Here is a 27273-nt window from a genome sequence, read left to right as displayed (position 1 = left end):
AATCTGACAAATTTTAATTAAATCTAGATAGTATGTTTTGATTCCTGTAAATGTTTCATAATTTAAAAAAGCTTGTGATATTTGGACTTTATTGCATTAACATGACTTTTTTTTTCTTTCACCTTTTTTTTCCCTTTTTTTTAACTTGTTACGTTCATTCTCACTTTTTTTTCGCAATCGAATTGGATTCTAATAAATCACAGACGTGCTTTAAAAAGAAAACACTCTTTCCCATATACCATACAATACAATTTTATTCATATAGTGCATTTCACAACAGCTGCAGCTGCAACAAAGCACATATAACATCCCACACATCACATACAACCACCCCCGTATTCAACCAGACTTCTCTCTCACATGGAGGAACGAGAAGTAAGCTGTTGGACATGGGTGGGTTGTTGATGGTGGTGGGTGGGGGCTCACATGAAGAGTGTGAGACCATTTGGTCCACTTAGTGAGCGCATAACTGGGGTCAAGTGTGCAGTTAAGATGCCAACTTACCCAGCCAAAAACTCAGCCGATCACCAGGCGAGACTTTCCCCCGACCCCCATCCACCCCCACCACCACCTAATTCAATTCAGTCTTCTGCAAATTGAAGTGCCGGATGCGGTCGTCCATAGCAACCTTACCATCAATGCAGGGTGCATCTTTGTAGGAATGGCTGAGCCTTGTGTGAACAAAGCCTTTGTGTGTGTGTATGTGTGTGCGTGTATTTGTGCATGTGTGTGTTGCTTTGAGTTTGTGCCATGAGTTGTGTGAGTACATTTCCTAATCTGGCAGTACAGCCAACATAATGTTGAGCACACATTCACACACAAACTCTATTAAGAAATTCTTTAAATGTATGGCTTAGTGCAAATTGGGAAGCAAACCTCTGTCGTGGAAGACATGTTTTGTGCTCGTGTGTGTTGTTTTTTTTGCTAGGGATTTTTTTTGTAGTTGTGCTCTGTTCTGTTGATAACTTTTTGTTATATGTTCATATTTTTTATATTGCTTTGTATTTTTAGGTTATGTTTGTGCTGATTTGTTCTAGTTTCGTTTTTGTTCTATTGTGTCATATTCGTGTTTCTATTGTTTTGGTCTTGTATCTGTGTTGCGCGCTTCATTTCTGTTTTGTTCATTGTATTGTTGGCATTGTGTTGTGTGTCAGTTTGTATTGTATTTATGTTGTTGGTGGTTTTGTTGTGTTGTTTTTTGATTTGTATAAGTGAGATTTGTTTAAGTATGGTGTTGTGTGTTGTTCCTAATATGTTTGTGTTGTGTGGGATCGCTCCTCTGCCCTGCAGCTGTACCATTCAGCATCCGGATAAGACGTTACACGCAATAATCTCAATGCATGTGAACGCTTGATGTGCTTCTAATTGCAAGATGGACAAGGAAAGAAGAGGGGAAAATGCTAAACTGGCATAGTGTAGATCACTCCTTTGTTTGTTTTTAAAATGTTTAAAAAGTGACCTTTTACAATCTCCACCCGAGCTCTATCACACTTACATAATAAGGCACATTGCCATATTGAAAACACCACAGACACAAAAGAAGACAGATCAGAAGAAGCAGCTATCACTCGTCTCTTTCCTCCAACACGTGTTCATCCAAGCACAACTTTCATTTCAATAGAGAACTCAGAACGACAGTGGGCTAACTCCATTTTGGCAAACACGGAATCCTGCAAAATGCCAACATCGCAATTTCTGTCCATCACCCACAAGAAGTAATTGTTGCCTGATAAATGGCCGATATATAAACCCCCCAGGATTTAAGCAGCCATAAAACTTTCAACCACTTCCCTGGCAAAGTAACAGAAAATGGAGTTAGCCCAATGTGGTTCTTAGTGGCACAATCTCCTTATTTTGCTTGACATTTAAGTGCATTCCTGGTTGGTAGTGGTTGGTATTATAAAATGTGTCTTGTAATAAGTTACACAATATTTGGACTGTTTTCTCGTAACAGTACATTTTTTCACCTCATAATAATTACAAAATCTGGTAAGAATGTTTTTTTTTTTTTTAAATATTATCTTTATATAATCTTTGTACTTTCCATTAGTGTTTCTGTTTTGTTCCAAACTCCATTTTCACAAACTTTCTTCTAATAACATATAAAAAAAAATTATAGTAATACTTTCTGATGTTGTAACATTTTGTTCTCTATTATTCATTTTTATAATTTGAACTCTATTCCAGTAACATTGCAGCTTTGTCCCCTCTTAATATTATGATTTTATTATTATTAATATTTTGTCATCTCCAGCGAGTCTAATTTCTGTTCCCGCAAAGTCAAGCACAGCATCCATCATCTTTTCTATTTCTTCTATTGCTTGGGTGAACACACGATGTAACTATGGCCATTTGAATAAAGGGATTCCTATGATTAGACTATTTGTTTTATATAAAAACAAAAGTATCAAAAGCAACATGAAAACATGTATGATGTAGTTTTTCTCACCTTCTTTTTTGTACATTGCACTCACATTCAGTCCTGCCCAAATAGTGTCCCACACATTGTGCTGTTTCAACCGTGGGCCATACAACACAAAAAGGTACATAATAGAAATGCATACATTGGAGTATTATTATCATTATTACAACGAGAACCTACAAAAAGACCATGAGAATAATCATCAGAACAATAATAAAAAGTCAGTGGGGTATTGCAAGGGTCCGCTTCCTTACCTGCATCATGTACCTATTTACATCATAATAACAAAGCTATCAAAAAAACTAAAGGCTCCAAAAGATCCTCCTAAAAATTTTTTTGTTTTGTCTTTTTCGATAGTCTACTTAAAACAATGTCCCTTCAATGTATTTACAAGCCTTTTAGAAAATAATTTAATTACAGATACACACTTTCTACAATGCTCGGACCGGAGAGTTACGGAGGCTGTAACGATAAGTACGCCAATAAAACCTCATTGGCTCATAGGGCCTGAGTGGGCGGGGCTAACAGTCGGGTCAGGGTCAGGTGGGTTACATGGTCACAGAGATGAAGTAGTAGAATCGACAATCTCTCTGCCATTGCACACGGTTGGGACGTAATGGGCGCTGACGGAAACTGCAAAAAAAAAAAAAAAAGAAAACTAATTTTACAAAAATGACATTTGCTATTTATGTGGCCAAATTAATATGAATGGTTTGATTGGCAGTCATGAATTAGTTTAGCTGGGAAACATTTATAATATGTGAACAATACACCTTTATAGTGATTTACTGCATTTGACTTTAATGACTTTAATATTTTGATAAAAATAAAAGGAACAACCCATCTGGCATGAAACATGAACTGGAAACAATTTTTTTGGCGACAAAAAAAGGAGGCAGTGGGCAAGCTCTGGCCCCCGAGCCTTGAATTTGACACTTACCGTGAGAGGCGTAGGATGCGGCGGCCGCCCCGCTAACACTGAAGCGGTTGAGGTTGAGCCTGTGACTGGTAACGTTCTTCTGGGGCTGGAACATGATGATGTGAACCTTGGGGGCAAACATGCAGCCGAGCACCACAAAACCGCTCAGGCTCACCGAGATGCACATGGTGGTCGTCTGGACCTGGAAGCACATCCATCATAAGGTCAACAAATCTTTCGCAGTTTGACACAACTAAAGACGTTCTCCAGTTATGAGTTGACGCTTTACTAATTTTTTATGTGTCTGTTTTGGGTGGCTGACTAACTATAACTGTTAACTTTTACAGTTTGCTTAATTTTAACTTTTTTAGTTTGCTAGCATTATAGTACAGTCTTAGCCTCTCCATATTATTTTTTAAATAAGATTAGTCACCTTTCAGAATTATTCCATTGGGCTAAATTTTTAGAACAGGAGAAATATCAATGGTATGTTTGCGTCTGGTGAACGGTAGTAAGTACTCTGTAGTCACTGGATGTGACATAGAAGATGGGCAGAAAGGCCAGCCAGATGATGCAGGTCGTGTACATGGTGAAGCCAATAAATTTGGCCTCGTTGAAGTTCTCGGGGCACTTCCTGGTCTTGAAGGCATATCTACATGGGAGACAATGATATTGATATTCAGAAACTATGCAACGGTGACAAATAACTAGGTGCAAATGGGGACAGGCAACAGGGAGGACGAAACTTACACAGTACACAGGATGACCAGGAGTACGTCGTAGCTGAGCGACAGCAGCATGCTGGCGTCGCGCACGTTGCACTTGAGGATGACCGTCTGCCGGCGCTCGGGTAACGTGAAGCGTCGTGTGCCTGGAACTTCCAGCAACAGCCACACGGACACCATCACCAACTGCACCGAAATCAGGCTCAAGCAAATGAAGACCTGTGATGCAAGGTGAGAGGTTAGGATCTCGTTGAAATGCGTACCTGATATTGTTTTGGACATTTTAGTCTTTGCTGACCTGAGACGACGGGCTGATGAAGCGTGGCCTGGCCGCGCCCGCTCCGTCCTTGACACCGCCGAAGATCCTGGCGATGCGGTTGGTCTTGGTGAGCAGCGCCGCATAGCAGACGGCGAAGGATGTGCCCAGGCCGAGGCGGCGCAGAGCGCAGATGGCCGGAGACGGCTTGGCCAGGAAAAGGAAGGTCATGGTGTACGACATGAAGACGCCCAGGAGGAGGATGTAGCACAGCTCGCGGCCTGACGCCTTCACCAGTGGTGTGTCGTTGTGGCGGACCAACACCCACAGCACCAAGCCCGTGCACATGAAGCTGAAGGCGTAGATTTAGAGTTAGCATATCATGCAGCAATATCAGTTAGAGTTTGTGGATGCAATTGAAAGAAGTACAGAGCACACGGGAGACAGGGGACACACGCTCTTTGGAAGGCGAATGTTTTATTCTTCTAGGCTGCCTGATAACCAAGTGATGACTCATAACTGCAAAAATATGTTGGGGCAAGTCAGGATATCGTTGTATTAACTGGAGTCATGACTTTAGTGCTGCATTAGTGTAGTTTTGTTCCAACTTCTATGTAAACTAGTATACATACCTCCATCAAAACCAAAATTAGCATTGTAAGCATTTGTTGGAGGACAGACATGATGCATCACGACTCACCCCACACAGGCGATGGTAATAGGCCCGATGGCCCACGCGTCTTCCCACATGATGTAATCTTCGGGGAGCTCGTAGCAGGATGTCAGGTCGTCGGTGGGCCACTGACCCGGAGCGCAGGGCGAGCATGTGAACTCGTCGGCCAAGTATTCATGAGGCTCGCATGCGGTGCAGATCCAGCAGCAGTACTCGCCTGAGAGGCACACAGCAAAAAAATAAAAACAGTGATGGGATTTCTTTTGCTCCCCGACTGATAAGGGTTGGTAAAAATGCAAGCAACGGCTATCCCACCTGCCTGCATTTTCTTCATCTCATTGCGCTCGCAAGGGTCACTGCACTGCGAGGTGGGTGCCGCCTCCCTGGGCCACTGAATCAGAGCGCCATTAAGACTCAGACTCTCAGCCCATTTGCCGACCGGCACGTAAGCGAAGCGCTCGCCTGAGCGCTGGTAGCTGAAGATGTTGTAGCGGCCCACGCCGTCGCCCTGGGAGTCAAATTTGACGGCCGTCTCGCTGCCGGCGGGGGAGAACGGGGCTGAGGAAGAAATGAAGTGATGAGTGGACAATTACACTCATGCCACAAGACGATTAAAGCAGCGAGCAGTGATGAACGAGCTCTCGAATCTTTTTGAATCCTCAATATAACCATAAAACTGCATACTCCGCCCACATTAGGTGGCATGGGCCAAAAAAGATTACAATTTAGCATCACCAAGCTGTCTAGGATACTTAAATCGGATTGGGGGTTTGCTTGTTTGGTCAATTTTTGTTGGAAGATGCTAGCATGTAAACAGAGGAGTGAGGTCAGAGGAAGCGTAAATGCCATAAATGACAATGGAGGGACAGGTTGAATTTCTAATCCTAACCAAAATTTTTAAGGATGTAGGCAAAAAAGATGATACGGAAATTCTGATTGGAGTTTATTTAGAAATAAAATGGAATTTGCCATAAAATGGCGTTGTTTTAAGTTAGCAATAGACTTTTTTGTGCAGCATGTTACAATGGACATGTCCACTGAAATCTGTGTCAGTCGAAAAAACTTGTCTTGGGGGCTAATTTTCCTAACTTTGCAAACGGTGCATCGTTGGTGAGGCCTGGTGCTTGGGCCCTCACAATAAAATTGCGTCTGTGGTCGATGAGGCTGAAAAATTCACCTTGAGACGTTTTCATCAAGTATTTGCAAAGAGGCTATAAATGCCTGCTATGCTTCGCCATGTCTGCCTCTATCAATGGCCTCCAATCTGTCCCCGAGGCAACATCGGCACAAAAATCACAGCTCTGCAATGAGATCTGACAACACCTCATACCGAAATGCGTCATTAACAAAGGGCCCGTAAAATCATGGAGGCGTGGAGGCAGAGCGTGAGATCCCTGGGCATCGCTCTTGCTGCCCACTCGCTGATGGAATTGGCTTCGGGGGCTCCTCTGTGAGGGCGCTACGCTGAGGAAAAGCGCCAAATTGGTTTGTACACAAGTTGTTAGGAGAGGATTAGCGTGGACCCCGAGGACATCGAGCTAGATTGGAACATTGGTGGCGAGCAGGAATGGTAATGGAGAAGCCCACCAGGAAAAGCAGAATCTAAGATATGCCGGACGGTGACAAGGTAATGTCGAACGTGACACCGGAACGACCCACCGATTTAACACAAATGATGTCAAATGACACACCAGAGCATCCATATCAATGGATAAGGGCTAACCCTTAACCCTTAGATGCACAAGTGACTGGACCATTTTTGACCCACTCAAGGACCCAAACTAGGGTTTCAAACTAGGGTTAGGGTTTCAAACTAGGGTCAGGGTTTTAAACTAGGGTTCCAAACTAGGGTTAGGGTTTAAACCCTAGTTTGAAACCCTAATCCTAGTTTAAAACCCTAGTTTGGGGTTAGGGGTTAGAGGTTAGGGTTTAGGGGTTAGTTAGGGTTAGGGGTTAGGGTAAGGGGTTAGGGTAAGGGTTAGGGTAAGGGTTGGGGTTAGGGTTAGAGCTTCGGGTTTTAAACTAGAGTTAGGGTTTCAAACTAGGATTTGAACCTCAGGTTAGGGTTTCAAACTAGGGTTTTAAACTAGCGTTAGGGTTTCAAACGAGGGTTTCAAACTCAGGTTAGGGTTTCGAACTAGGGTTTTAAACTAGAGTTAAGGTTTCAAACTAGGGTTTAAAACTCAGGTTAGGGTTTTAAACTACGGCTCAGGTTTCAAACTAGGGTTTTAAACTAGTATTAGGGTTTCAAACTAGGGTTTTAAACTAGGGTTAGTGTTTAGAACTATCCGTAGATTCTTTTTTTTCAGACAAATGAAATAATTTTTAGTTCTTACCTTAAGGACTTAGAACTACGGGTTTAAACTAGAATTTTGAAGTAGGATTATCAGGGCGCAAATCCACACCTCCACAGTCACCGGCTTGGAAACACAGAGCGCTGAGGTTTTATGTTGCGCAGAGCTCAAGATGGCATTTGCTACATTATAAAAAAATGAAAGAACGATATAAACCATGTCCTATAACTAGTGAAATATTTGCTAAAAGAAAAAAAGGCAGACCACTGGCTCCAGCTTGCGTGTTAAGTGGCTCAGGCTAGCTGGGACTGGGCTGTGAGTGGCATTTAAATTGAAATCTCAGCTTGCGTTGACAAGCTTCTCCAATGGTGGCGAGACTTGGTACTTTTATGAAATCCATAAATCACAGAGACAACATAACTCTTACGTTACCGTCACAGGAGATCCTTCTTGTCAAGTCTATTTCGGAGTTTGGGGGGAGGCGATAAATGTTGGGGTGACAGCTAAATGAAAATGATTTAAATAAGCCTTGATAATATCTGCAGACGAGGAGAGGGAGATATGAATCCAATATACTGCCAAGTTGGCAGATAATAAAGTCTGTTAATAACACTAAAGCAATAAGACAAGCTGGGCCTCTTATTGGACATCTATACACACCAGCACAACAGTTGGCCGCTGATTATCATAACGGCACCTTATTAAAATCTATGCTGAACCTTGATTAGCGATGTGTATATAGCAAAAACTAGAGATGCCCCATTTCAGAGGGCATCAGCCAAAACTAACACCAATGACCTTGCTTGAGTGGCTTTTTTGCACAGCTTGTGAGAGGGCTAACGAAAAACCTCCAGAGTGACGGATGTCAAGCTGAGTTCAATGTGATCACTTGTCACAGTGGGCGGCGGCGCTTTGGGCTCAGGCCTGATGCCAAACGCTGACATTCACGCTAACCCTGAATCTACATCACAATGACAAGCTAATATCATGTTCAGCAGCTTTAAATTTGAACCCACATTGGGGCTTAGCTATTAAGTTAAGCAACCAACCCATGCAGGGAGAACGTGCAAATAATTGACACCCATGTAAAAAGGTTTGCTATTGACTATAGATGATGCAAGATGTCAGCAAAGGTCTTTTTGTATTAGTTATGGCGTGACAAGATTAAGTCCCTTCCCTGCCACAAAATAATAAAACAATATTTTTCTACTGGACATGACTGTTAAATCAAAAAGGCAAATTTATGACTGCTGAACTGCGACTGTGTGAGGGTGCACTGTATTCTTCAATCAGGGGCTAATTATTGTGTAATAAAATACTGATGCATTTATGGCCATTATTCTTTAATAAATCAAAACGGAAAAGATGAATGAGTTGTCTTTCAACAGCTTGTATTGGCAAAGCAGTAAGAGCATAGTACTTTAACGATTCATTTTATACTGAAGCAGAAGGAGTTGATAAACTGTAACACTAGCCAACAGTGATCAAATAATTTATTAACTGCCGACCTCTGTCCATGAAAAGATGGAGTAGCTGCTGAAAATGAACTAAGGGTGGCCAAATTGGCATAAAAAATACAATAAATTAAAAAAAAAACCAATATAGTGGTAGAAATTAAAAACACAGTTTATTCTAATTTACTATGGCATTATTGTATGTTTTTATACCTAACAATACTGTACAGTGTGATTTTTCTATTTTTAACTTAATGCCACTGGCAAATTTCAATGAATAGGAGTGGAAAATCAGCCTTGCAAAGCTTGTCTGTGAAATTCAGGCTTGTAAACCATGATAGCGACCAACAGATTGTGGTATTGTGTGTAGAAGATAAAGATTAGGGATGAATTGCAGCCTGTCACGGGGAAATACGAACATGTTGGAAGTTGGACAAGTTTAGACAGTTTACAATCAAACAACAGCAGTATTACCCCCAATGACTAATCGCTCTCGTTGCTGCTCAAAGCTGTGTAACTTTTTACTGTGTGATAGTCCTTCCTTCCATTCAAAGAAAACTAATCAAACAATGTCTAAAGCTTAGTTAGGATTCAAAGGTGTATCCGAGCTTTCATGCACTCTCTAGTGTGCAGGTAACAAGGGAACAACACGCTTCTATTCAAAAGAAAAGCTACCGGGTGTAAAAGAACGGACTAAAAAAAAGTGAAGGTCAGAGGTGTGATAGTGATATCTGTGCATGCAGTGATAATGTAGGATGACGAAATGGTAAAAAAAAAAAAAATAATTAAGAGAGCGAGAACAATGTCCTACAGCAAGTATCCAAAATGAGAAAGTGCTTATTATTCCAGATTAGGGGTGTGGTGAAAAGAGGCTTTTCCATTCCGAATGAGTAATTAATTATGTTCTCGAGCATGTCGGGCTAAGTCTTGCCCAGGGGGGATTGTGGGTATTAAAGGAGGGCAGCGAAAGAGAACAGGAGATAGAGAGAGACGACGACAAAGGAACTCATTGGCTGGAAAAAGTCATCTAAAAGTGAGGAGATTAAGGTGGCCGGTTTGACTGCACTTTTTTTGTGTGATGCAAATTTGAAATTGTAATTAGGCGAGAGGATAGACAACATTACAATACATTAATAGAATACCTCATAGCTTTACCATATTGCATTTGCAATACAATTGCAATATGGTAAAACAAAATAAGTGATTATACCTAGCTTGCATTCATTGAATAGAAACCGTGGTAGGGTTGACACAAACAACTTTCACGTCATAGTGCACAGCTCCTTCTCAAAGTGGCCAGCACAATAAATACTTGTTTACATATGTGATGCTAAACCTAAACAAGTTCGACGAAAGAACATGACTGTGTTTGACTTGGTACTCACCTTTCAAATCATTTCGAAGTCTAACTGTACTGTAATTGTCATAACTGCTCCCGCCAGCAAAATGAATACATATTTAAATCTTGCCAAAGGGAGGCAAAATCCAAACCTTGTTTTGCTAATTATTTGGATACACAGTTCTTCCTAAATATTAACTTAATTGTAATCTATTTTCAAAGATAATGGGACTAAATGTATCTGTAATTCATTTGATAAAAATATAATTGTCTATTCCCTGTATTTTAATACTATATCCAAATGATTTTGAAAATGCTGTAAGGTACTATTGGTAAAAAAAAAAAAAAACATAACTAATTTATATGTACAGACGCATATAGAACATAAAAGTCAATCAATGAACTGCAGATGCTATGACCGGCATTTCATGGACAAAACCCTCCTTTTATATTCACCCCAGAGAGTTGCTGACCTTAGTACACCTGTGGCCAGTGCATGGCGCATAAAAGGAGCACACTTACAGATCTGGACATGGAGATGCACTCCTATGTCACAAAAGTGCACACACAGAAACACACAGTCGCTATATTTATTCTCCTCGCAGAGTTGATCCCTGGGGGGGGTCGAGCAGCAGCGGCAGCACACAAGGGCGGGAAGACTCGGCAGAGCGATGCATAGGCAGAAAGGTGTATTAGAAAGGTAACCGAGATACAAAAGACAAAGGGAAGACTATAAGAGGAGACGCAAAAGCGTGGGCGAGCTGAGATGTAAGGATAAAGAAAGGCAGTGGGTGAAAGACAATGGCAATAGAGGTGGCGGCGTTCAATTGAGGAATGCTTGAAGGACAAATGGAGAGCGGGATGAAGGAGGCGACAGACTGACACAGAGAAATGGCGAAGGCAGGAGAGCAACCTTGTGAAGTCTGAGTGGGATGTGCTGTTTTTGAATGTGGCGAGAGAACACTTTCCAGGTGCGAAAGAGGAGGAGGAGAAGGGAGTCTGAGGAAAAAGATGGAGAGGGATGGATGAGAGAGACAGCCACAGTGATGAAGGAGCAGGACATGAGAAAGGTTTTTCTTGAGCATCTTAAACGTCGCAGTAAACTCTTTGCTTCTCATTATGGCCCCGGTGTCACGCACGCACGCACGCACGCACGCACGCACGCACACACACACACACACACACAGTCCGCAAACTGTCGTACCATGGGCTGCAATTGGCCCCCGGGCCACGGGTTTAAGACCACTGCTTTGAAAACAGATTTCAGTCACAGTAAGTACATGAATCACTTTTCTCATAACTTAATTGGCATGCAGCTCCTCCTTAACGATCACTGGCACAATTAATACAGTTCACGAAGAGCATCATGTGATACAAAACACATGCCATCTCAACTAAAAAATAAGACTGACTGAAAATACTCAGGTTGGTTTCCATAAATGCATCATATCAGGGAAGGCTTAAACACACATTCTAAACTAGGTCCTTATAAATCTCATCACTTCATTGTGTTAACATGCAGCCAGCGTAACCAATACTGTCTACTCTAAGTTGTGATGCAAAATCTAAATAGAGAATACGATTGTGACTAAAATACTACTCATATTGGTCTTAATAAATACATGACAAAAAAACCCCCACATATCTTTAACTTTGTCCTTACAATGATCAGAAGACTTAAAGAGCTTAAACAATTGTTCTAAACTTGGACCCCTTTGAAGATAAGACAAACATGGCTAAAACAGACATTCTCTATCGGCGGAAATATGAAATATAGGATATGACTCTGACTTACTTGGCATTCAGTTTACTCCCCACAAAGACAGGAAAACAAACTAAAACACATGTCTTGGGTGTCTCCCATGCATCATCACTATTTGTGTGTGTGTCTGTCTGCAATCGTCAACAGTGTCTGGTGCCATAGCAACCAGCGAGATGAACAGAATGTGAACACACAGCAGCAGCAACCCGAATATGACAACCACTTCACGAGGTGTTGGGCGTTACTCCAAAGAGTTGTCATCCTCAATGGGGTTGACAACAACACAGAAGCAGGAGGAACAACAAAAACAACAACAGCAGCAACAACATCAACAACAACAGCAGCAACAGTAGTGCGCTGAAAGCAACATACAGCCGGGGACTGTTTTGCTCATGGCAGCCTGGATATCTTGCCCTTCTCTCAACACTTTTAATACTTCTGTTGACGCGTGTGTGAACAGCAATGAAAAAGTAGCATTTAGATCATGATTTACTGTGTTCATCCAGCCATTGCGTGGCCTCATTAGGGTTGCGGATAAGCTGGAGCTTGTGCCATCTGACTTTGGGCAGGTTTATGAATGTTTTAGGTGTTTCCTGATAAAAATCCACTAATATAGATTTTAGATTTACCAGAGTACTTAAAAAAAAGAAAAGAAACAATAAATATGATCGAGATAGACAGAAAATAAAGTAAACATGATTTTTCAGTGGCAAAGGTTAGCAATACAAATAAATAAATAAATAAATAAATAAATAAATAAATAAATAGAATCATGAGAACTGTCAGTGTTTCCACCACATTTGCAATGGTTTCCGCAAACACATGCACCAGCTGGCATCTGAAGAGTTCTGACGCTATCTCTCAAAAAATATGAAGCATTAGAAATAATGCATGCTAGTAGTACTTGAAAGGACACGTATTAGATATTTTTAAATCAAAAGGAGTGATGTAAGACAATAAATACTTGAGTCTTTCCCCAGCACAAGGGAGTTTAAGAGACTACTTTGGAGTTAGAAATGCTACCTCGTTCTCCTGTTAGCGCTGTTTTGATGTCTCAGTGCGGGAAAGAAGCACCTCTGTACCTGTGTCAGTCCCTGAGATGCTGCAGTTTATTTATACCACTCCCTCTGTAGCACTATCTGTCAGTCAACACAATACCGCACCGCCACCCCTCTCCGGCTTCTCCGCTGACAGTGGCAGATGCAGCGGCAGGCAGTCCACTATAATGCACAACCAATCTCATTAGTGCAAGAGGGGAATAATATACCTTGCGGATTAGCCACCACTCTCATTCCTCAAAGCAACTTTGTAGTGGCGTGTCGCCGGTAATAGTTGTCAACACCTGGCTGCTGCCTAACAATACATGGAAATTAAGCCGATTGGTCTCAGGACTTGGATATGGGGCTGAGAAGGACAACAGCTACACAACATTTTGTTATCTTGCCTTTTGTGTCATTACATCAGCGGTGGAAAAATTGTACTGAAGAAGGTCAGGAAAGTAAAAAAGTAAAAGTTTAAGTACTGATTCAACTCCTTGACTTACAGTAAGTAAGAAGTACCGACTCGGAACGATGAAATGTACTAGAGTATTAAAGATTAAAAAAATACCTCGCTGATAATTACAGTAAAACGTCTACTTCCGAACGTCTATACTACAAACCGGAACTTCAAGAATTTCCGAACCAAATTTGATTTCCGAACCCGTGAGTGACTCTTGCAAGAATGTTTTGCCTCTTCTTACAATCCAAATTCGACTTCTGGCTTTGACGGTTTTTTAGTAGTAGTCTCCACGCAATCTTACCCGTGAAGCTGACGTTCAAGATGAAGTCCCGGTAGAGTCTGCGGCCATCCAAGGCCTTCATGTTGTCGCACAGCGTGCTGGTGTTGAAGCAGAGGCTGCGCTGCATATTGTTCAGGGCGTAAGCCATGGCATACACCGCGTTTACCACAAACATGATCTTGGACTCAGGCTCAAAGTTGATCTTGTCCATGGACAGGTCCTTGTCGCAGGGGCTCAGAGGCGTTTCCCCTCCACCGTTGCCCAGTGAGCACTGGAAGCGCTGCTCCCAGAATTCCTTGAACCAGGGGTTGCGGAGGTTTTTATAGGGGTTCAGACTGAGGAAGTAGCGGTTGAACTCTGGCACGTGGTTGGCGGCCAGCTCCAGTGTGATGGCTCCTTCGGCGGTCACCTCGTTGCCCTTAACGATGCTTTCCTGAGCCCCCCAGCCATCGCTGGCCACCCAGATGAAGGAGGCGTTGAGCCCGGCGGCGGCGGCCAGCAATTCCCTGGCGTCGTCACTACGCAGGAACAGGACGGCCACGCGGGCGTTGGGTTTCTGGAGGAGCTGGCGGATTACGGCTTCGTATGACTTCTTGGCGTTGGAACGTCCCACCTGCAGTATATGGATCCAAGCTGGTGAATGAATAAAAGTCCACCAATACAGAGTAAACACACCGGGTCAAGCTAATTGTTAAAATGTTTTGTTTCTGTTTCTTCGTTTAGAACAGATCAACACTGAAATAATGAAAAAGCCATCTGATTATGGGTATCGGTATCCGGAAAACCTACAACAATGCACAATAATGACTTGTGATATGATTCATATTCTAATCATATCATATCTTACTTTCTCCGACGTGGCAATGCAGATATTCCTCATGCGGGCCTCCTGCTCAAAGGCTTCAATGCCCGTTTCGCCGTAGTCGCCCTCCGACGCCACCGTGGAGACGTAGGTCCAATTGAAAAAGCGCAGGATCTCCGCCATGGCCTTGGCCTGGTAGAAGTCGGGTGGCACGGTGCGGGCGAAGTAGTCGTAGCGAGTCTTGTCGCTGAGCTTGGCGCTGGTGGACGCGTAGCTTATTTGGGGGATCTGGAAGAGCCTGAGGAGGTTGGCAACCTGGATAAAGGACAAAATCTTGAGGTCTTTGTGTCATAGGTGATATCAACGTTATGCCGAACTGATGTTCTGTGTCAAAAGTCTCATTTCAGCCATTGGATTATTTTGGTCATAAAAATTGCTTTGTGAAGCGGGAAAAAAAAGCCTTTCACTTCCTTCGCAGATCTCTAATACAGCCCAGTGAGAACAAAAAACAAAATAAACTCTCCAAAACATGGAAAACAACCCATTTCCAGCACAACAGTCACCAGAAAATCCCTCAATGCCTGTTTGTAATGAATCTTCCTAGTAAGATGGCAACTAAAGAAGGGTATACAGAGGAGCTAATTGATGTGTTTCGCTAATGTCAAAATACATCAAATGTGGAATTATTCAGTGTCATGGACACGTACAAGCACACACTCTGCATTCCTCTTCTCACTGCTTTGAATTGGCCAGCGCGTCCTATGTATGTGTGTGTCGGTTTTTAATTAAGCGCGTTTATGAAAGTTTGATCAAAAATGACTGCTGGCCCTTCATCAAAAAAAAAAAAAAGGAACTTGGAGTTTAAAAGCCATAAAAAAGATTCTTTAATTAATTCATTTCTCCCCCCCTTTCAAAGATAAAATGTCAATATATTTGGAAGGTTGCTGCTGACGGCAATTATGAATAATGGGATTCGGTGAAGATACCAATAAAGAGCGAAGAAACACACACACACACGCACACACACACACTCGTGGTAGTCTTGTATGTTTCGCTTTCTTTAATTCAACCTATCACTTCATGCTAGTTATGAATGATGATATTCTGGTCATCTCTCACAGTGATTTCACTGTGACGTGGTGCAGTGCGACCCATGAGCTGCTGGGCGAACCACATAGTTAACAGAACGGTTACGGATCTAATTGAAATGCATCGAGTAGCTAATTTGAATTGTTAATGATCACTCGCACTAAAAGTTCATGCAGGACTGACTCATGTATCATATGAGCATGTGAGGCAGCGGAAACATCATAACCACACACACAAGCACACACACACATGGGAACAGATGCCCACAAAGACATGTAAACAGGACAATCAAACATGCATATAATGAGGCAAATAAACACACGACTCTTCTTTGATGGATTCTCCCATCTGCTGTGATCCGGCACAATGAAAAATAAAAAGCAATGGACGAAGAACTAAATAAGAAGAAAATGTGTCGGCTGCCTAAGTAGACAATAAAAGGAATAGGGAAAATGGATGCAATAGTGTAACACAGTTCTGGACAAAAAAAAAAATCAAAAATCGCAATATTGTGATGTAGTAATAGTTTTTGCTCATGGTAATCATGGTACATAATATTTTGTATTTATGTATTTATTTTGAACTCTTTTGTCTTGAATTTTTGTCAATACTACCCCCAAATATTTGTGCATTTATATATATAGGACAACGAGGCGTTGGGAAATCAATGAATTTAGTGACAACGTTTGCAACTCAAAACAAGCTGCAAAGTTATAACTTTTGTCATCAGTTTTCTCAGTAAATAGCAATTCTCACTAAGTTACATTACCTATTCTTTGCAGAAGCTAAAGAATAAGGTAAAAGGAAAAAATAAAAGAATATGAGTAAGCTGTCCAAAAAAAAATAATAATCGTGCCACACCCATTAGCAAATCCCGGAATATAATTTTATATTTTGGCATTCTCATGATTATTTTGTTCAGTGTAATGGTAATATGAACTACCCGCCTCCTCCCACACACACAGAGTCAGACATATTGATGGCTGCTTATGACAGCGTGGGCAGGTTTTAAGCTTTCAAACTGGGCGTTGATTTAAATGTCATGGAAGGTCAGAGGCACATCGCTCTATTAGTTGCCCCCTGAACAAGCAGGACAAGCAGCACACTTGAGGAGCCGGCCGGCCGGTATACTATTGGAATGTGCTGCTGATACGAAAAAATAACATTCAATGAAAATTGGTGCAGTGTGGAGACTGTTTGAAATTCAAGTCACATCCACACTCGCGTGCATTAGGAAGAATACCTGCTCTGTGATTATTGGTCAAATGTAAACACTTTAATGGAAAATACATGTGAGGAGTCACACCGACTTGAGAAACAAGACAATCGATTGGCTCAAAACACAAAAAGCTGCAGCTAATATTTATTTTTATATTTAATAGTTAATTTATTATTATTCATACTATAGTTTTTTTGTCATCAAATATTTTTGTGCAACATGTTTTATATATTTTTTTATCTTTCATCCAATATTTTCATTCTTATGATTTCTTATTTTTTCTGATTAGTTTTTTTTTTCTAATAAAATATTCTTTGTAGCGTTCCTAATGTTGGTGCACTTTTGGCAAATCCCCGACACGTGATTACAATAGCCGTATTAACTTGAGCAAGAAGAGTGATGCGCAACAAAGGCTGGATTCCCAGCAGCAGACACAGTTCTGGGGTGTTTTCATCAGCTGCCTCTGGACGCAGCAGGACGGGAAGAAGAAGAGGAAGAGGAAGAGGAGGAGGAGGAGGAAGAGGCTGAGGTCAGCACAGATTCTCCAAATAGCCGGCAGAGATGCCTCACAATGCACATAACAGGTCTACAAACAAGCCAGCTGTCAGGTGCCAAATGCTTAATCAGCCCTCCGCGTTCTGTTTCTCTCGAGTCTATCAAAGCAAAACCTCTAAGGAAATGCAGGATGTGCTTCTGCAAAAATAGAGCGGCTTGCAGTATAATATTAAAGGAATCAAGTGAACATTTTAAGAGGATAAAGTTCCTTAAGGGAAGACATTTTATGAGTACAATGGAGAAATTCGAAGAGGAGAAAATCTTAATACATGTAAAAAAAAAAGTCTTAATGGGATTATAAATTGTCACCTACGAGTACAAAAGAGTAAAAAGTTGTTTTGTTTTGAAATAATAAAGTTGTACCTACTACAACTTTAAGAAGAAAAGTTTAATAACTTTATAAGAATTAAGTTGAGCAAATAATAAAGTTATAAAGTTGCAGTAGAAGTTAGGTTTGAAAAGAATTGAGTTGAGAAAATGTTTTGATTCCACGGAACATAACAAAAGTTAAATAAAGATGGTTAGAAAAAATGTTAAGGAAAAACAAAACAAAAATATGAACATGAAAAAGAATACACACCTTTCATAAAATAATCTGAAAAAATGATAAACTAAGTTCCAGCCATTACATTAAATGAAAAAAGTGTACAAATCGTACATGGTAGCAATATTATAATTTTTTCAAGGAAGAGAATTTTAAGAAATTAAGTCGTAATATGAGAAGGAGTGCATACTTTCACGAGGAAAAAAGTCATTTTTTTCTTCCTTGTAATGAATGCTTATAGTTATAGCATATAAGCATTCATTACAAGGAAGAATACCTGCTCTGTGATTATTGGTCATCCTTTTGTATGGAGGATTTTATTTTCCCTTTAACATTCCATTACCAGCAGATATCTTGGCAAGCCTTGAAATTGTATTAATTCCGCTGAATCAATAACACCACGTGCATTCAAATGCAATAACCAGCAATTTTCCCCATGAAGGAGGAAAATGAGTCTTCTGTCATTTATTGGCTGTCAAACTGGTCAAACACAAGCAGACAAACAATCCTGGCGGAGGCTATAAAGATGACAGGTAAAGAGATAAATAGATCGCCCATCACAGCCTTATGGTGAAACAAACAGATGCATTTAATTTGATGTTTAAGCTTTTGCTTTTAGATATCTAAACAATTTGGTGAATGTAACTCGCTGTAACTAACGGATTGAGTATAACTGAGTAATCATAATCATAACTAAATAATGCAGTAAATAATGCATAGTAAGCAAAAAAAAAAAAATCAGTCTGTGCTGTTCATCTGAGCAACATTCTGTTTTGGCTGCCGTGTGTGCAGTGTCCTGTGTTACCTGGATGGAGACACTGCTGAAGGAACCGCCGATGACGCCAGCGATGGCGAGTGGGCTGTCATCCTGCAAGGCGTAAGAGCCGTCTGGACAGATGAACTCTGAGTCGTCCACCTTGGTGAGAGACGCGCGCACAAACTCCAGCGCCTGCAAGAATGCACTCATTAAAACTGCTCGTTGGGGAATCAGTCCATAGTGAACGTTATTAGATTTGTAAAGGAAGAACAGTTCATACAGTACTTGTACACCAAATGAATGATCAGCATATTATTATTGATAATAATAATAATAATAAAATAATAATAGTGATTGGCTAGCAACCCAAGCATTTAAGAGAGTTTCATTGCATGTGAGACCAACCTGCTCCAGTGCGTAGGTATCTCGTGAGCACGTGTCCAGGATGTGCACGCCAAGTGAGACCCCGGGCAATAGAACGGGATCCCGGTTGATGGCGTCTATAGCAAACAGCATGGCCTCCAATCTCTGGATTCCTCGGTCCTCGTTGATGCGACCGCACTCCTCCATGCCGCCTCCTTTCTCATGCACAGGGAACAGGCCGCCCAGCACCAGGTCACCTTCAATGCGGATCTCCCGGCGGGACGGCGGCGGGTCTCCGACAGACAGCAACACGCCTCGACACATCATCACCACCACAAGAGCACGGGCCACCATGATTGGGGGTTAGGAGTGGGGCCGGGTGAGGGGGTGGAAGGTTAGGGGTGAGGGGCTAAGGGTGGAACGATGGGGGTCACTTGGAGGTCCATGAAACGCTAGAGGACGACAGGCAGAGAAGTGCGTGTTGAGGGATGCACCATGAGGACATCAGCCCTGCAAAATAGAAGACAAGTCATCTGGATCAATTATAATGTGTGAGTACGAGCAAGCAACAGACAGGGCACTGCTCAAGAAGAGTAAACAACAACAAACAAATAAACAAATAAATAAATACATAAATAAATAAATAAATAAAAGTTATGTTTCAAAGATGGACTTTATATCTTAATATCAGAAAGTAGGCAGTGATGCATCTGCTGCCATGACTAACACGGATTTGGAATTGTTTGAAGATTGTGTCTTGCTGATCTCCAGTCAGCTATCCTTCAGATCACATGGTCAACCTTTTCCTTTTTCAGGCTGTGCGTGGGTGTGCATGTGCGTATGTGTGTGTGTGTATCCATTGTATCAGGATCAGACAGCTTAGATGGCTGCTCGATACATGAGACTTCTCATAGCACAAATCAGAAAAGATGCTCTAATCTGATCTCGCTTGCAACACTTTTCCACTCTCCCCCGGCGAGTGTGTGCATGTGTGTGTGGACGATTCTGTGTGTGTGTCTTTGTGTGTGACAACAAGGACATCTGATACTAGCAAGTTCACGACTCAATCAAAGTTATCAGAGGCTGTGTTTTGGCTGCTGTGTTGACTAACATGATACCCGACCTTCACCTTAAATACTAAAACTAGAGAAAAAGCAGCACAAATTGGTATAATCGAACGGAACACCACAGAAACAACTTCGACACATCACAAGTATGTAAACTGAATGCGAGTCTGTTGAAATATTTTACGTATAATATTTTGTCCTCCAGGAAACCCCGTATCCTCTTTTGACCAGCCGCCACTGCTGCCGCTACAAACCCAAACAAAAAAAACGGTTATTTGAGTGTCTGCTGGTTTGTTCATTGTCAGTGTTTCTAGTGTAATCAGTATGACATTGAAATGTATAAATCTTTGGGGGTTTGAGCAATACATAGAAGGATTGAGAAAACTATTTAGAAATATATTTTAGAATATCAAATCAAATGCTGGAGGGGCTCAACTGGGACTACACAGATTTCTGACCGGGCTATAGCCAAAGCACCGGTCAGAACATATTGTGGGTGGTATTATGCAAATTAATCACAATCCACAGTTTACTTATAGACAAAGTTTATTTTGGAACTAGGCAGCTCACAATAGATTTACTTGGTTATTTAATTTCACACTTGATAGGTGGGCAGTTACTCCAGAGACACAACTTTTTGTTTACAAGCAATGAAAAAGACATTTATCCACTATATGGCCTCTCACTTTCAAGAAAATGTTATTCTTGGAGCGGCTTTTGTATTATCAGAAAGCGGGTCTTATCATGCTTGGGAAGCTTGACAACAACTTCTTTAATGGAATCAATGAGTTGCATAAAAGGTCAGAATCAATGCAATAAGGGTCTGGAATTGCCTGAATTGTATCTACCTTCACGTGTTACACAGAAAACTGATCACATCGATCCTGGCACAGCTCGGCGGTCTGGCCCGCATTGTAATGACGGTCAAGTGTAAGTGAAACATGAAGGTCGCAATCAGTCGATGGAAAAGGTCACACACCTTCCCCCTACTTGCGAAAAATACCAACATTCAGCTGAATCATAGTTTTGATCTGAATCATACACACAGCACCGGTCATTCACCAGTAATAATGCTTCCGTTATTAGCGGTAATGCAGGAAGCACAGTGGGACTGACTGGGTTTAGCTTTCCGCAAAAAGCAAAAAGCTTTGACTAAGTAGCCTCACATATAATTGCCGATAGATGCCTCATGATATGCATGCGCCAAGGTACTAGTTCTTTCTGAATGAATCTCAAATCATGATGCTTTCTTGTTATCAATGTACCACAGTAGCATCAAAGGGTTACAGTAAAATGTAAAAAATATTGCTTGCACCACTAATACAGATCTGCAATATTAACTGGAGCGCAATTGGGCATCAATGATTATGAAGTGCTGCCTCCACGAGGGAAAATAACATTTGCGTTTTTCCTGTATTTATGGAGGATTGTGTAAAAATGTACAATAGGTCTTCTTTTACAATCACAAAAAATCATAAAGGTTGAGCCTAGAAGTGCAATCTTGAATGTGTGTGTGTGTGGGCAGGTAGGAGGATGAAAGCTTCCCTTTTGGATGTAGGCAGCAGAGATTTTTCTTCAGGCGGCTGCCATTTCTTTACCACTCTACTCTGTAATATGACACTCACGTAAAGACAAACAGCCGCCCACACAAGCAAGTGTGCGCGCACACACACACAAACACACAAACACATGCACACATGCACACTCACACACACTTCTGCGGCTCCTTTAACTAAGGAGTTGACCTAAAAGCAGACTATTTCTATGCCGCTACCTCTCTCTTCTTCTTCCTCTGCGCTTTCTCTCTCTTTGCTACAGACGTCTGAAATGCTGAGCAAACAACATTAAACGACCATTTTAAAAAGGATCCAGGCGCTAATCAGACATTTGAAGAGAGATTTGTATGATCGAGCCGCTCTCGCCTTCATAAACCCGCAGGAGGCGAGTTGACTTGTTGTGCGATGATATGCATGCAGCATTGAGACTCAACAACAGCTCCAGTATATGCTTTGTTTTGAACTTTTACGTAAGAGATATCGAGGTGTTATATAAATATAGCTGAGTCTCTGAACGACGTGCATTCCTCAAAATTGGCAACATTGTATCTTCTACTTGGTGAAAGGAGACTTTTGTTGTGTTGCTGTCTCGGGGTTAACGGAGCCAACACATTACTCTTCACATCTAACTAACAATAGAAACGGTAAAGCGTTAAGTGTTGTACGGTCTGGCCAAGTTGGTAGAGTTGCAGAACCAAAATCCACTTGTTGCATGTGACATCATCACTCATACTGTACTCTCAAAAAGAACAAGCTTCCAATTTCCTTCCTTAGCCATTTAATTATAATTTGTCATATTAGTCTAAAATAACTTGTTAATTTAATGTATTCACTGTCTTTGTAGTCATTATTTTGTTCCATCTGCATCTGTTGTGAAATGAATTGTATTGTATTTTATTGTATTGTAGCTTTTTCTAAAACTGAACAAAATGGGGAATATTTATTTGATGAGACTTGAGTTATAAGTAAGTGCATTACCTGAAGGAAGAGGCAACGGAGCAGATGGCAGCTTGCAGCTAAAGCATCATTCCCACACCTATTGAAGACAAACATAGATTCAGGTGTGTTGTAGTAGGGTGACATATAAAACATGCACGACACCGGACCCCGATGACCGGAATTGCCAACCCCTGATATAGACTAAGAAGAGAGTTTGTGTCAATCAATTTCAGGGTACACTGACAATCAATGAACCAGTTGCCAGCTTGTGTCAAGGCACATAAAGACAACAAAGAACATCATGCTCTATGGATTTGAATTCTAATTGACACCCATGGACAATTTAGAGTCTTAGATTCTCGGGCGTCGGACCACGCAAACAAAACCCACACAAGATGATTTGAGCTCATATCCCAGAATTTCTCAAATGTTAGGTCATCGTGGAGTAACTCATTCTACTTGAGCTCCAGTCCGAATGAATTCCCCTCATTTTGGCCACCCTTAAAAAAAGCCAGTCCCATCCATCAGCCGACCATTCCATCAGCCGGATGACGGCTGGCTTGTCACAGGCAGAATTAGCCATCTGTGTGTGACATCTATCAAACTTAAATGTCACATAGCAACCCTGGGAACAATGGTGAAGCATCATTCAAATGCATTGCCGCCGGCTCCAGTTTGATTCATACCCAGAGTGGCGGTGGAAGCACCAGGGGTGGCCACAGGATGTTTCAAAGTGGAGCCACAAAGAGGTCCTACGGGGACTACAAACTCAAACAGACACTACATGTAGATTTGATGACAAAAAACAGAAGACGGTCACAACATAGCCGCAGTAATATTGTTTACCATTTTATACTGAGGATATAAAAAAAAAAATAGCAGAAGATGGCAACAACTCAGTCCTACCATCAAAACTTTTAATTTGAAGGGCGGCAGAGAAAGCACCAAAGTCAATTGTGGTTATTATCATAATTGCCCGGGCCAATCCAAACACTTGTACACCCTTTGGTCAAATTGGGATTATAGCACACTGCCAACATTTGGAAAGGGAGACAACCTCGCCACTTTAGCTGTGGACAGGCCACAAAAGTCTCACTACTTATTTACCTGCAAATGATGACACACACATGCCTGCACATTCTTCTCTCCTTCTTTTCATCAATTATTTAAGAGTCTGATCTCTCTCGCAGAGACATCGCAGGCGTGGATCCCACCGGACTTTCCTCCTCGCTCAGTGAACGTCTGCCTATGAATGGTGCTGAATGTAGAGGAGGGCGGGTGTGGAGGAGCACTGCAAACCGTTATTGAGACTGTGTGTGTGCGTGTGTGTGTGACAATAGCAGCAGCGATCTTCAGGCACTCATCATTAAAGCAGAAGAAACAGCAAAGAATTAAAAACACACGCACGCACACACACACACACACGCACACACAAAAAGCCTGAAAAGCAGAGAGCACTACAGGAAGCCTCCAAGATAATTAGTTTAGTGTTAGAATTATAATGCATCTGAAAAATTGATACACTTTTTAGGAGTTGTGAGGGTTACGCTTCAACTTGAATTTGAGGTAAAGAGGCAATGCAACAAGAAATGACTTTTTATTATGCTTCAATTATGAAAAAAGACAGCACAATCAATGGATTTAACAATTTACGCCATAAAAAAAAAATTGTTCAACGCGAGCCATGTGGTCAGTCAGCATTACTCATTTCTTAATTGTATATTTGTAACTAAATCATTTTCTTTTCACGGTCTTGTTTTTGTTGTTTCACAAAAGCATAAATTCTTCTCAAAACATGTTATCTCTACCATTAGGTAAGAAAAATGTGTTTGCGGTGAAACCAACCCATGTTCTACTGCTGATTACCATCCATCCGTCCGTCCGTCCGTCCGTCCGTCCGTCCGTCCATCCATCCATCCATCCATCCATCCATCCATCCATTTTTTATACTGCTTGTCCTCACGGGGGTTGCGGGCGTGCTGGAGCCCATCCCAGCAGTCATCGGGCAGTAGGCGGAGGACACTTTGACCACACCTTGACCTGCACTTGCACTCACACCTAGGGGCCTCAACTGGCCCTACCAAGCATGTTTTTGGGATGTGGGAGGAAACCAGAGTGCCTGGAGAAAGGCACGGGGAGAACATGCAAACGCCACCCAGGGAGGGTCGGAGGTGGAATCGATCCTAACTGTGAGGCGGACGTGCTAACCAGTGTGCCACCGAGCCACCCCTGCTGATTACTAAAGAACGGAAAAAGCCAGTTTAGTGCTTGTCACAGAACACAATACTACTATTTTAGTTTTTTTTTTTTGGGCTAACTTTCTTGGCTTACACCAGTGATGGCAGTGATAAAAGTTGTGACGCCAATCATATAAGCAGGAGCAGAATTGATGCCTCCAATTTGAAAAGGAGATTGAGAAATTATGAGACGTTTGCAAATTCTCGTGAGAGTTTTTCTAAACCGCAATATAGTGTTGATTTTTTGCTTTGGCTTTTCTTATGACATTAGCTACGTATATGGCACACACTTACACTAGTCTCACTCCAAATTTCCCATTGCTGAGCTTGTATGCTGCACAGTCCAGAGAGAGGTGCTGTGGGGAAGCTACAAGGCTACGCACACACACGCACGCACGCACGCACACACACATGCACATACATATCAGCATCATCAAGGTGCTCCAACAGGAGCTCATGTAAGCATATTCCTGGGCACAGAAGTGCTGAAACACAAGGCCATGTTGCAGACTCGCCCCCTCTCACAAAACACACAGCCTTTGAACACACACAAATACAGTGCTGAGCGCAAGCACCTCACCAGCACCCCCTACTCCCACCTCACACACACACGCACACATGCACACACGTATTGTCAAGGTTTACCACACGGAGTCAAAAACTCACACCCACTCGTACACTTTTTTGGGTCCTCCTTTACTGCCCTGATCACAGACACACAAATACATGTGTGGATGTGTGTATGTGGATGTGTGTGAATGTGTGCATGAGTGGCCTTGTAGCTTCCTAACAAAAATAAAGTCCCATTAGATATTTTTCACTTACTGTCAGAGTAGCAATTATTATTATTTATACTATTTTTTATGTCTATGTAGATTATCAGTCATCGAGGTAATCTACAAAGATCAACATAGGCTCTTAAAATAATAATAATAATAATAAGAGGATGCTCTGGATCAGTTTATACAAATATAATAATGCTTACATTTTAGCGGTATAATTACTTTTGAGACGTTTTGCATTAACAATGTGTGTATGAATAAAAACATGTTTAAAGTATCCCAGTAATAATGTATACATTGTAGGAGTACCCCAGACACCAGTTTCACCGATTGACGTGAAATTAGGTAAATGCGTCTACACGTACAAAAGTACCTAAGCTTGAGATTTGGTAAGTCAGCCATTTTGAGGCCCAATCAGAAGTGCGTATCCCATTAACAGATGGGCGACACTAAATGGTCAAGCTTTTATTTTTGCCTTTGTTGTCTAATGTGGACATCAAAGTTTGATGCGGGTGTCCATGTAAGGCACCAGAACCAGTGACACTGATTACCATGAAAAAGTTCAAATAACCCACACTGTACGACTTCAAGCCACATTCCAAAAACTTGCATGTTAGCTTCATTGATGATTCTTAATCGTCCATTAATGCGAATGTGAGCACGGCCGTCTTGTTTGTTTATATTTGCCCCGTGATTGGCATGGTTATGAGTCCAGGGTATGTCCCCACCTCTCGCCCGACATCCACTGGGATAAGCTCCAGCAAAACAGTAATCCAAATTAAATTAGCGTAAAAAGAAAATAGCAGGAATGATGTATATAACGAGCAAGTTTTCCCACTAAATCTTTTTTTTTTTAAATGTAAACTGAATAATGGCTGAAGTGTACACTTCTAATTTCAAATTCAATTTGTTGTTAAAATAAAAATGAATCGGGGAGGGGGGGTGTTGCAAAACGCAATGATGAGGTGTTTATGTATATGAGTCTAGAATAAATCTTAAAAATGAGCTTGGCATAGATGGATCGTTTCAAGATGCCGTTTTATAACAGCAGATTTTTTTTTTCGAAACGTGCAGGTTTACCTAATGTTACAGTCAGTCCCAAATATGAATATCGACGCACATTCATCCCTCAAAAAATAAAAGGAGAAATCAAGGTCACATTTCCACAGTAAGATGCAGCTCTCAACCTTCGTTTGATTTAAAGTGTGTCACATTCGAACAGACGGGAAAGTTAAGCCTATTGCAAAGACGGCGTGACATAATTCATGCAGATTTGATGCAAGCGCTTGCTACTTCTGCACCTTCATTTGCCAGAAAAAAAACAGACAATTTGTTGACGCGGGAGAGCACTTTGAAAGGATTTTGAGGCAGGACAGCAAGCGCAGGGTCATCATATGATCCACCTGTACACACGAGAAGGCGGGGTGCCTTTCCTCACAAAGTTCAAACACCACTGCATCATTTTAGCTTGTCTGTCACGCATATGCTGCAGAGGACCACCGACCAAAAAGTGTCCTCTTGTCATCCGTGGAAGTAAAACAAGTCAAAGTTCAACACCGATTGCAGACATAGACGGCGGACAATATCTTTTCTCGTTCATCCAGCAAAATCAAGAGAGAGAAGAAGGTTTTTTTTTTTTAACCCACCTTTCTGTTGTCTTGTTGTGAATCCCTTCTCTGCTGGAAGTTTGACTGGGTTTACTCCCGATCCTCGGAGGAGGAGTCGCGCTGAGAGAGAGG

At 41.6% G+C, this 27273-nt stretch overlaps 1 protein-coding gene across 1 annotated transcript; it reads right to left on the bottom strand.

The window, feature by feature from the left end:
* Positions 1-251: 251 nt before the first annotated feature.
* grm3 (glutamate receptor, metabotropic 3) lies at positions 252-27273 on the bottom strand. The gene is made up of 13 exons (XM_085914070.1): positions 27181-27273; positions 22555-22612; positions 18996-19463; positions 18639-18782; positions 14472-14741; positions 13646-14237; positions 5311-5553; positions 5023-5212; positions 4365-4674; positions 4092-4285; positions 3861-3993; positions 3363-3543; positions 252-3055 (listed from the first exon to the last, which is right to left on the bottom strand). Exons 3-13 carry the CDS (start codon positions 19305-19307, stop codon positions 2979-2981), a joined length of 2646 nt encoding a protein of 881 aa, XP_085770196.1. The 5' UTR covers positions 19308-19463; positions 22555-22612; positions 27181-27273; the 3' UTR covers positions 252-2978.

This window comes from Syngnathus leptorhynchus, chromosome 6, assembly GCF_054491065.1.
Source record: "Syngnathus leptorhynchus isolate UIUO chromosome 6, UIUO_Slep, whole genome shotgun sequence".
In the NCBI taxonomy this organism is placed as follows: domain Eukaryota; kingdom Metazoa; phylum Chordata; class Actinopteri; order Syngnathiformes; family Syngnathidae; genus Syngnathus; species Syngnathus leptorhynchus.
The sequence above is the reverse complement of the archived record's forward strand: the minus strand, read 5'-3'. Positions and strand labels throughout refer to the sequence as shown.